Below are 11,155 nucleotides of genomic sequence, written 5' to 3' on the forward strand. Positions count from 1 at the left end.
AAACAATAAAGAATCACTGTACTACAGAGCTGTGGGTTCAGACTTGGGTAGCGACCTGGGATTGATCCCTAGGTTCCACACGAAAACAGTTTCTGGTCTGTTGGTGCCACTGATATAAAGAAAGCGCTTGGCAAGGTATGACCTGGTACAGGCAGAGGCAGAGGTTCCTGCCATGTGATCATGTGAAGAATAATGCATAAAGCTGCACCACAAGAGGGTGCTGTCCCCAAGGAACCTAGTAGTTTTTAGGTCACATTGTGTGACAGGATCTGTTTCTGCAGCAAGTCCCACCAGTGCACTGCTCACAGGCTGAGAAGGATAGCTGTGGTACCAGAAAGGTGCCTCGGAGGTCAGGGCAGGGACAGAGTCCAGCATGTCAGCCAGCGTGGTCTTACCTGACAAAGTCTCCATCAGCCATGCCATAGGTTGTGGCCTGCTTATTGAGATCAGCCACCTGCTCCTGGTTCAGCTCATCCACATCCACCTCCACGTCTGCACCAAGAGAAAGGCTGTCAGGGACCCTAGTCCCAGGAGAGATAGAAGTGGGGACAGGTCTACCAGGTAGAACACCTTTAGGGAGGATGAAGCTGTGCTGGCTCTGCTGAGGCCCAAGCTGGGGCTTGGTCAGGACAGCATACTGCACAGGGGGACAAACAGGGGAGGGTGGATGAGTCTGCAGATGGAGTGCAGGAAAGAGAAGAGGATGGGAGGTGGACAGAGACAGGCGTGGGGCGGGCATCAGAGCAGCGCACGGAAGGAGGGCAGGAGACATCAGCTCTGCCTGAGGCTAAGCCCACATGTACAATCTTCTCACTGGGGACTTCCATAGGAGGAAAGGCGGTGAGCATGGGGATGAGTGACAGATGCTGGATGGGGGCAGCTCTAGGAAAGGGGAAGATTCATTTCCCAGAGAAAATAAAGGCTGACCCAGGTACAAGAGGAAAAGCCAACCCCAAGGTGGGAAAATCTTATAGAAACAGGGCCCAGAAATGATTGGGAGAGGGGACAGGGACAGAGAAGGCTGGGAGTGGGCCAGGGAAGCAGGGGAAGGCTGAGGTCCTATAGCTGGGGCAGAGGAAGGCCTTGTAAGCATGGGTACCCTACAGAGGGTGAGGGACAAGACACAAAATCGATGCCTAGGGGCTGCAGGTGGGGAGGGCAGAGAGGGGACCCCACCGATGTCGGGGATGACCTCATCTTCATCCGAATTGCTCTCCTCCTCAGCTGGTGACTCCTCCTCCTCTGTTTTCTCGGCCACCTTCTCTACCTCGGCCACAGTACTATCTTCATAGGTGTAGCCAATGGAAGCCTTCTTCTCGGCCAGCCTGTGAAATGAGTCTTGAGCCAGGGGCTACCCAGCAAGAGTAGGGCCACAGGCAAGCCCCATGATAGATCCTGAGTCCTTGGCAACATGTGTCCACCTAAGATGCTCCACTCTAGTTCCCACCTATGGCCTGGTCCTTCCCATTCTTCTCCTGGCCTCCTGGCCCAGGCACTGTCCTGGGCTGCCCCGCCTTGCCCATGTTGGCTTACTCCTGTCAGGAGACAAGACTGCCTGCACAGGCCTTAAGTCTCATTGAGTGCAGAGCCAGAGCCGTCTTTACAAAGTGTGCCCCAGTTTTGCTTTCAGGGGACACATTAAGAGGCCACTATTGATTTCTGCTGTCAACCCCCCCCTTCCCAGCACCCTTATCCTGAAGCCAAGGCTTGAGTGTCTGGGAAGTACCCAAGCATATCAGGAAGCAGATCCTACAGTGGGTGCTCCCAGATATGATCAGGGCTCCAACTACAGTGGCCAGCCAGGTTGGCTTTTGAGATGGCTGGCAACCCTGGGCTTAGGACCCCAACCTCTGCAAAGTGACATCAGCATCTCTAGGTGGCAAGCTTACTGCATGCTGGCACTGGAACAAGTGCATGACACCCCATCACCCATGTTCCTCACAGCTTCTGACTTAAGGCTGACTCCAAGAGGCTGCCTTCCCTCGGCCCTCTCCACAAGACTCACACTCAGGCAGTTTCCCCACAGGGCTCATGACTCCTACTCTGCAAAGTGGGAGCAACAAGCTCAGTCAGAGCCTGTCCTCTGCTGCTGACTCTTCCTCTCCACGTATAGACCATAGACTGCAGTGGTGAGGTGAGAGGGCTGGCCCCACCCATCAGACCAGCCCTTGACTCACTTCTTCTTCTCATCCTCGCTGGGTCTCTGGAGGCCTCCATACAGTTCATCAATGTAGATCTGGTACAAGCACTGTTCCTCAGAGACTGGCAAGGAGAGGTCAGAGGTCAGCACAGCCTGGCATATGTGCATGTGGAGTGGAGTGCAAAGAAGGGAGTAGGCAGCCAAGGCAGGGTCCCCTATTTCAAACACTCTTCTATCAGAGAGATGACAGAGAGATGATCCTCTCTCCCTGTGATCCTGGTATTGTGTAACGTAGGATCACTGACAAAGTGAGTACTTGCAACTTAGGGGCCCTACCGCTGTCATGGGGCCTCTCTGGCCTCCAGAACCATACATATGCCCGTAAGTGTTGGGTATCATGTGGACCCCACTGGCCACCACCCCATGTGGTCCTGTGGCTTGGTTTCTACTGGTGGGGTGTCTGAAGATCATGCTCTCCTACACCACCAGCACCCACTTCAGGAGCTTCCCAGGGTACTTAGGCAGCATGGCTTCCCTTCAGCTCTCCCTATCCTCTGCAGGCTTCTGCCTAGCTTTCCTTTCTTTTGAAGGAGGAGGGTGAAGGGACACTGAAGACTGCATGACAAGCAAGTGCTCTACCATGAAACTGTATCCCCATCTTTCTGAGACAGGGTCTCACAACGTTATTCAGGCTGGCCCAGGCAAGCCCTGAACTTGAGATTCCCCCGCCTCAGCCTCTGGAGCACCTCTGGTGCTGGGTCACTGTACCAACCTGAGCACTTCAGCTTTCTACCAGTGGCACCTGGTGTCTGGGCTAGGTAACACAGCACGGCCCCTTCTTGGCCGTGGCAGACACCCACCTCAGAACCTCTATGCACCCTATCCCAGGGACTGGAATCCACACCTCTCTCTGGCTCAGTAGAAAGCATGTATACCTAGCTCTGCCTTCCTTCCCTTCAGGAATGCTTAGCAAGCGGTCTCTTACACTTCCTAGGCTTGTTCTTAAACTGTTCGTGTGGTTATGCCGTGGCTCTCTGTCCACCACTGGACAGCAGAGGACACACTGCTTGTAGGAGTGAACGAAGAAGTAAGGGAAGCCCGGGCTCTAGCTCTAAGGAATCAAGGCTTGGGCAAAAATGACAGCACTGCTGGGCAGGGGTGGCACACGCCTTTAATCCCAGCACTCAGGAGGCAGAGGCAGGCGGATCTCTGTGAGTTCAAAGCCAGCCTGGTCTACAGAGCAAGTTCCAGGACAGGCTCCAAAGCTACAGAGAAACCCTGTCTCAAAAAACCAAAAAATAAATTAATTAATTAATGATATTAAGAAATACATAAATGGGGCTGGAGAGATGGCTCAGAGGTTAAGAGCATTGCCTGCTCTTCCAAAGGTCCTGAGTTCAATTCCCAGCAACCACATGGTGGCTCACAACCATCTGTAATGGGGTCTGGTACCCTCCTCTGGCCTGTGGGCATACACACAGACAGAATATTGTATAGATAATAAATAAATAAATAAATAAATATTAAAAAAAAAAGAAATACATAAATGCATCTTAAAACACGGAAATCTGGGACTATCAAGCCCATGTGCAGGCCTCCTGTGCCAGCGTGAAGCAAGATTTGCATATGTAATCCCTGAACTCTCAAGCTGACCCCTGGAGCAGACACCCGAGACCTGCCAGTAAAGGAGTTTGTGTGTAGGTGACCCTGGACAATTGTATCCATAGTGAAGACTCCACTTCCATAGACACCTCTGAGTCCTGTCTGTAAAATGGGCGTCAAACTGGGCACAGGGATCCTTGCCTATAATTGCAGCTCTGGGGGGAGGGGATCACCAGTTTCAGGGCAGCTTGGGCTACAGAGTAAGACTGTTTCAAACATGTAGACAGTAAGAACCATAACCCGAGATTCAATGGTGCAGCAAGACAGGAGAGCAGGCCCCTAGTGTCTGTGTGTGTGGCCCTGCATCATCCCCAGCACAAAGGACTGACGGGGGAAAAAGGAAACTAAGGAGTCCTCTGCCCTTCTGGGTTTGTTTCATGTTTGCAATGCTAGGGACAGAAATAGATTCTCAAACAGACACCCATGTGTCCATGCATGCCATGCGCACATGTAACAAGGCTTGCATGTGGAGGTCAGGGGACAATTCAGGAGTGGGGTCTCCTGATCAAATCCAGGTTGTTAGGCTTTCATGGCAGGTACTCCTAACTACTGACTAACTACTGAGCCAGTTCCCTAGCCTTACACAAGCCACACCCTCAGTCACATGCAGGTGTGCCAGATGAGCTAACAGAAAAGCCTTCCTATGAGGATGTGCCTTCCAGGGGAAGCCGGGGTGGGGGGTGGGGGAGTCCTCGCCTTCTGGAGCCCCAGTGAAGGCCAGTCAAACTGTCCGAGGTCCTGCTCACAACAAAGCAGTGCTTCTTCCTGCGACCCTTGCCCATGCAGTGGGCGCAGTGCATGTGCACCCTTCTTTTTTAGTTAAAGGATCCTACACAGACTCGGACGGAAGGGATGGGAGGTGGCCTGGGCAGAAACCTCCAAGTCTCTAACTCCACAGAGAGCCCTGTGCTAGTTTCATGGACAAAGGCCCAGAAGGGAGAGGAGGTACACAGACTGGGACAGAACCAAGGGCAACCAGCAGCAAGTACCTGGGTGAGCCTTGTCTAGGTCGTCGAGCCTCAGGCCCCCATGCCCCATGCCCCGCCCCGCCACTCACTGCCGGCGAAGTCGTTCTGCACCAGGCCTCGGTACCGCTCGTAGTTACATTTCCGTTCGTCCGACTCCTGCTCCGGGGAGCTTTTGGTGGGAGAGGTTAAAGGAAAGGTAAACCAAAGAAAAGTGGGGAGGCTTCTGACTAAGGGAGGAATGGACAAGGCTCTTCTCGCCCAAGAAAGGTGACAGGTACACTGAGGCAGAGAGCTGCTATGGGGTCCTGGCAGCCCCACCTCCGAGGACTTACATGGTGGTGAGCAGTGGGGGGGTGTAGTCGGGGATGTGGTCTAGATGTGCGCGAACATCGAAGCGGTCAATCATGTTGTTGGTGTCCCCTTGCCAAGGCATCCTGAGGTGGGAGGGGTGAGGCAGAGAGGCAAGACTCAGAATCCAAGCACCCGGTTCCTACCATCTCAAGTCCCTCTGACCCCCAGTGTCACTTCACTCTCACCTCCAGCTCAGGTCTCGATGCCACCCCCAAACTATACCTAAGATCTGGTCCCAACAACAAAGCCATCCATCTACTGGCCCACTTCTCAGGGCCAGGCAACAACAAGGAACTTAAACCAGGTCAAGGAAGGAGGCCACTAAAAGAACCACAGTCACCCTGAAACATACCCTCCGCCCCTGCCCCTGTGAGCTTCAGTCAGCGCTAAGTTTTCCCCACACCGTGATTGTCTGCATAACCTCTAACAGTCAACTTCCCAGCCCAATCACACAAAAGCCAGTCCTTACCCGAACTCTACTGCAGACTCAAGAGTACCCCCCAAGTCCCTTCTGACACTACACCATCCCTCAACAGTCTTACATGTTCACAGGGCTCTCAGCAGCCAGGGCAACGGCAGAATCCAGGTGAACCTTGCAGGCGCGGCCATGCACCTGCAGGAACTGGGCGGGATCTTTCTTCTGCAGGGAGGGACAGGTCAGAAGTCAAAAGCCTACCCGGGCTACAGACATACTGTCTAAAGTATTACTCCTAACTCTTTGTGCCTATCTGGGGCCATTCATCTGGAGCACAATGTGAGCACTGGCCTGCAGCAGCCTTGAGGGCAGCGAAATCACTCGAGCAGCAGGCATGTCTGCAGGCTCCAGGGAGGTACCAGGCAGACATATGCCCTAGGGTGGTGGAACTGACAGCCAGCACAGGCAAGGCACAGGAAACTGAACTGCACACAAGTGACCCTGGGCTGAGGCTGTAGCCATGGGACAGTACAGGAAGCCCTAGCTCTACCCTTAGCACCAAAAGGAAACTACAGAAGAGAAAAAGCTAAACAAAGAGCTGGAGATGGTAGCCCAGGTGTTTAACCCCAGCAGTCAGGAGGCAAAGGGAGGTAGAGCTGTAATTTGAGGCCAGCCTGGTCTACAGAACAAGTTCTAGGGCAGCCCAGGCGACACAAAGAAACCATCTCGAAAAACAATAAATAAATAAACAAACAAATAAATAAATGAAAACCAGTCCCCCAAAAGGATACCTAAGTTGGAGACTCAACCCTGGGTCCTAGCCTAGGGGAGGACTTACAAATCCAAATCACAAAAGCACCATGGGAAGCATAAACCTGGTGACAGGAAAGGTAGAGAGCTCTGGCCTGGCAGTTCCTGGGGTCACATTACATCACTGGGGGAGAGCATGGGGACTCAATGTTGCGCCGTAAATCCTGAGCTGGCTCTCACAGTTCTGCCGTAGTCATGCTCTGGCTGGGTCCTGCTCTCCACGGTCGCCTCTTCCTGGGGCATGTGGCTACCCTGCCCTCTGCAATTTTTTCCTTGTCCCTCCAAGCCATGACCTCCTCTCCCCAGAGCCTCTGCGTGCTCTGGGTGTCTTCCTGACTTTCCCCCTGGCTATCCTGGTCCAGGTTATGGGTCTCCCTGCATTTACTTCCAGAAAGTTCCAGGCTCTGTGTTATTGTTCCCCCTCAGCAGGGCTGCTCTCTCACTTACTTCATGGCTCCTCTAGAGCATCCCTAATCTGCTCCACATAAATGCCTTACTGGGCCCACTTGTTTCCTCAGGGCGCCTACCAGCATCTGCTATTCTAGCCCAGCTAGCTCCATCGCCACCAGCCTCCCACAAGAACATGAACATCCCAAGGGGAAGGGATCTGTTTTGCTCACTGCTAGATATGTCCCCAGGGCCTGTAAATTAAGCAAGAGAAGAAAAGAATTCTCCCTACAGAAACAGCCTCACCTGCTTGCCATCCCAGCTCCACGCACAGCTCTGTCTGCTTCCCCATCATCCCCAGCAGAGGTGGATGTAGGTCAGAGCAGGGGCCCAGAGCAGCCACAGCTGGCCCCCTGCTCACATGACTCTGCCCAGCACTGGGCTGTCAAGACCCTCAGTTCACAGTGAAGCTGACAGAGAGGGTCTACCCAAGATCACAGGGGGCAGCAGGTGGCTGTGGAATCAAGCCCTTTGCACCACACCTGCCTGCCTCCTTCAATCCTCAGGCCACACAGCCTCCAGGAAGCCTGAGGCCAAGCCTCTAGGGACACCAGGAGCAGCATAAAGTCTGCAAGAGCCCCTGGAGGGATCTGTATCCCAGAAGTGACAGGCACAGAGCCCAAGTAAGCGCCCCCAGGCCAAGGCATGCCTGGGGAGTGGCACTATGGAAAAGTCAAGCTATCCTAACAGCCAGGATCTGAGCTAAGCAGTTTGTGAAAACATCCTCCACTCAACCTCTGCAATCCCAGAAACACCCATTTCCCACAGGAGGAAACTGAGGCAAAACCACACTAAGATCACACCCACATCAAGCAGAACTCGTCTGTCCCTAGATGGACCTAGCTCCTTTCTAAGGTGTTAATATTAGGGTAATTGCTACTGTGGTAAAGAGCACCTAGCAAAGAATCTATACTCAACCATTCTCATTCCAACTTTTCTGCTGTGCAGTAGATTAAACTCAGTGCTCTCTCACTGACCAAAGCCCCACCCCGCCCTTAACTGGGTAAGCACAGTGTAGAAGCCTCAACGAACAAGAAGGTTCTCAGTGTGAATTAGGCTGTCCATCTCTACCACAGCCTCCTCTTGCAAAGTGCAAACTCTACCCACTAAAGAATGCCCTTCCCAAGCCGGGCGATAATGGCACATGCCTTTAATCCCAGCACTTGGGAGGCAGAGGCAGGAGGATCTCTGTGAGTTCGAGACCAGCCTGGTCTACAGAGCTAGTGCCAGGACAGGCTCCAAAGCCACAGTGAAACCCTGTCTCGAAAAACCAAAAAAAAAAAAAAAAAAAAAAAAAAGAATGCCCTTCCCGGCTCCCCGCCCCTAACAACGCCATTCTAGGTAAGTGTTTGACTACATCAACTGGCATGCAGGATCAAGCTGCATCATACAATAGCCTTTTGAGTTTTCCTGTTTGGTTGGGGACAGGGTTTCACATGAAACTTACCCTGACCAGGAATTCACAGACTGTGGTACTGTTTTGCTGTACTGGCTCCGTGTTCCACACTGGATGTGAGGATACATCCAGTGTATGCATAGTCACATTTTTTCCTATGTGTGTGCACCTGGGTGGGTACACATGCACGTGGAGGCCCTGGGCTCAGGATCACCCTCCATCTCCATTATACCTTATTCATTGAGGCAAGGTCTCGCAATCAAATGCAAAGCTGGCTGACAGGGCTAGTCTAGCTAGCCAGCTTCTCTGGGATCCAGCCTCTGCCCTCCTGAGGCTGAACTACAAGCGAGCCACCATGCCTACCCAGCATTTCGTGGGTTCTGGGGAAGCAAACTCTGGTTCTCATGCTTGCATAGCAAGTGTTTTAACCCCCGAGACATTACCCAGTCCACCATTTCCTTATTCATGCATCCCATAGACAACGACGTTCTTCTAACTCTTGGCTTTGTGAGATACACTGCAAAGAACCAGGCTGTCCCTTCCTAAGACGCAAACTCCAGGCCGAGAGTAGTGCATGAACATAGCATGTATACCTAGCACAAATAATCTCTAGGCTCACCCGAGCAGTGGTGGCACACGCCTTTAATCCCAGCACTCGGGAGGCAGAAGCAGGCAGATCTCTGTGAGTTTGAGGCCAGCCTGGTCTACAAGAGCTAGTTCCAGGCCAGGCTCCAAAACTACAGAGAAACCCTGTCTTGAAAAACCCAAATAAACAAATAAACAAACAAACAAACAAATAAATAAATAAATTATGATAATCTCTAGGCTCCATCCCTGGCACCAGAGGCAAACAAATCAACGGAATCCACTCTTACAACCAGGCTGTATTGCCTCTGAGCTCAGATAGGTCTGGAGTCCATGTGCACATGCTCTGTCATGCACCGCCTCCGTGAACTCCAGCACTTACCAATGGATGCCCAAGGCCAACAGCTCAAGTTCCACCCACTAAGCCTCACAGTTCAGTGTAGGGGACATCCCTGCCTTTACCAAGGACTACCCTTACATATAGGGCACGGCTGACATGGGCCTTCCAGAGGGAGACTTGTTTATATCTCACCTGTGTATTAACAGGGATTGTTTTTCTTTCTCTTTTTCCCTCTCAGACAGTCTTGCTCATGCAGCTCTGGCTGGCCCCAAACTCACAGAGATTCGCCTGCCTCTGCCTCCCAAATGCAAGGATTAGAAGTGTGCAGCACCATATCCTGTGGATTGTGTTTCTTTATCCAAATGACTGGACTGATTAGAGAAGAGGCATGGAGGCACACATGTGTGATCCCAGCACCCGGGAGGCTGAGGCAGAAGGAATGTGAGTTGGGGTAGACTGAGCTACACAGCGAATTCTAAGCCAGCAACTTAGCAAGATCCAACCTAAAAACAAAAAAAACCACCCACAAACCAAAACCAAAAAAAACAAGAAAAAAAAGAAAGATGTCAAGAATAGGAACAATGACAGAAAAGTCACAAAACTCAAAGAAAGGCAGTCACCAAGAATGATCAGCGATCAGGGATGTAAAACCAGCAGCTCATAGACAAACCCAACTCAGGCAGCCACAGTCCACCGTGGCTTGCTCACCCCTGCTTCCACAGCTCCCCCAGGCCACCCCAGCCACCGGCAGTGGGCTGGTGTCTCTCACAGCTAGGCTCCACACATCCTAATGCAGATCACATTCCCAGGCAGGACACTGGCTGCTTGTATGGTCCCCATGACAAAGAGCCCCACAGACACTTGTTGTCACCCAGTGTGGGGCTGTTCCTAGGCACTGTCGGGAAGGGGAGCCTGAACACCACTCTTCAGGCTCTCTCTGTGGCATCCATCCACCGCTCTGAATCCCAATTCCACTGTACCCAGCAATATCAGGGGCTGCAAGTCTGTTATTTTTCCTTTTCTTTATGCGCAAGCACTCACTACTGAGCCACATCCCAGCCCATAAGTTAACCCTTCCCGAGCACAAGTTATACAAACTGTGACACACAAGCTGTGTGGCTGTCTCCTGCCCACTCAGACATTCCCTCCTGGCTCAGGAAGCTAAGGCCACTTAAAAGGCTCTGACACTTACTACTAATTTGACAACATTCTTCTTAAAGCTGTTGCCACAGCAACACAAGTGCTGACTAAGGCCAAAGACAGGGAACACTGGTAGAGCCACCTGTAGACACGGCAGGGAGCTCCAGAGACGTGGCTTTTATGAGCTGTCACCCATGCTGGGGTGGGCTTTGTGGTGATGCAGATACCTGAGTCCTCCATGATCTGTACATAACTCCAAATACACTCAAAGGGTCACCAGACTTGACTTTCAAGGAATTCTCTTTGGTATGTTGCTGTGCCACAAAACACCCAACAGGCAAGGCACACTGATCTAGATATCCAATCCTCCAACCAGCCTGCGAGACAATCTCAGGTGGTTGCTCTCCACCAACAGGCCACACACCTCCATGCTCCTACGTCAGTGGTCACCTCATAATCTGGTGTGGAACCCCACCCAGCATGGAATCTATGCATGTCTGCTTCCTTGAGGATGAAAGGTCAACAGGACAGGAGCCAAGGGTTACAGAAAAACACCCAGAAACCCTCTCAACAACAGGCACGAGAGCCTCTGTCCCCTTTCTCTCATTTCCTCCTTGCTGCTGGGTGGAATGAAGACACAAGAGCTGGAGCCTCCACAGCTCTCTCAGACCTCACAACAAGACTTTCCAGAGATAAGAGACAAACTTCTGTCATGTTTGCCACTCATTCATATTCCATTCCTCTGCCTAGAGCCAAATTGATTCCTCATGGTGCATCAATTTGCATGCACAAGGAAATATTAGGCAACAGAGGGATAGCCAGAAGGCCTGGATAACGTGAATGGGGAGAGGCAGGCGGATCTCTGTGAGTTCGAGACCAGCCTGGTCTACAAGAGCTAGTT

General features: G+C 52.1%; 1 protein-coding gene across 2 annotated transcripts in view; it reads right to left on the minus strand.

Moving 5' to 3' along the window:
- Positions 1-11,155, minus strand: part of Clasrp (CLK4 associating serine/arginine rich protein) — a 24,489-nt gene that overhangs the window by 10,648 nt on the left and 2,686 nt on the right. For both annotated transcript variants that reach the window (XR_001229488.2, XM_005370301.3), the window contains exons 3-8: positions 5,664-5,761; positions 5,103-5,204; positions 4,860-4,939; positions 2,178-2,262; positions 1,177-1,325; positions 396-492 (exon numbers count right to left, since the gene is read on the minus strand). Coding sequence is in view for 1 of the 2 variants with exons in the window: in XM_005370301.3 (XP_005370358.1) it covers positions 396-492; positions 1,177-1,325; positions 2,178-2,262; positions 4,860-4,939; positions 5,103-5,204; positions 5,664-5,761 (611 nt within the window). In the remaining variant the exon portion in view is untranslated. The remainder of the gene's footprint in view (positions 1-395; positions 493-1,176; positions 1,326-2,177; positions 2,263-4,859; positions 4,940-5,102; positions 5,205-5,663; positions 5,762-11,155) is intronic.

The sequence above is a fragment of the Microtus ochrogaster genome, unplaced genomic scaffold (assembly GCF_000317375.1).
Source record: "Microtus ochrogaster isolate Prairie Vole_2 unplaced genomic scaffold, MicOch1.0 UNK74, whole genome shotgun sequence".
In the NCBI taxonomy this organism is placed as follows: domain Eukaryota; kingdom Metazoa; phylum Chordata; class Mammalia; order Rodentia; family Cricetidae; genus Microtus; species Microtus ochrogaster.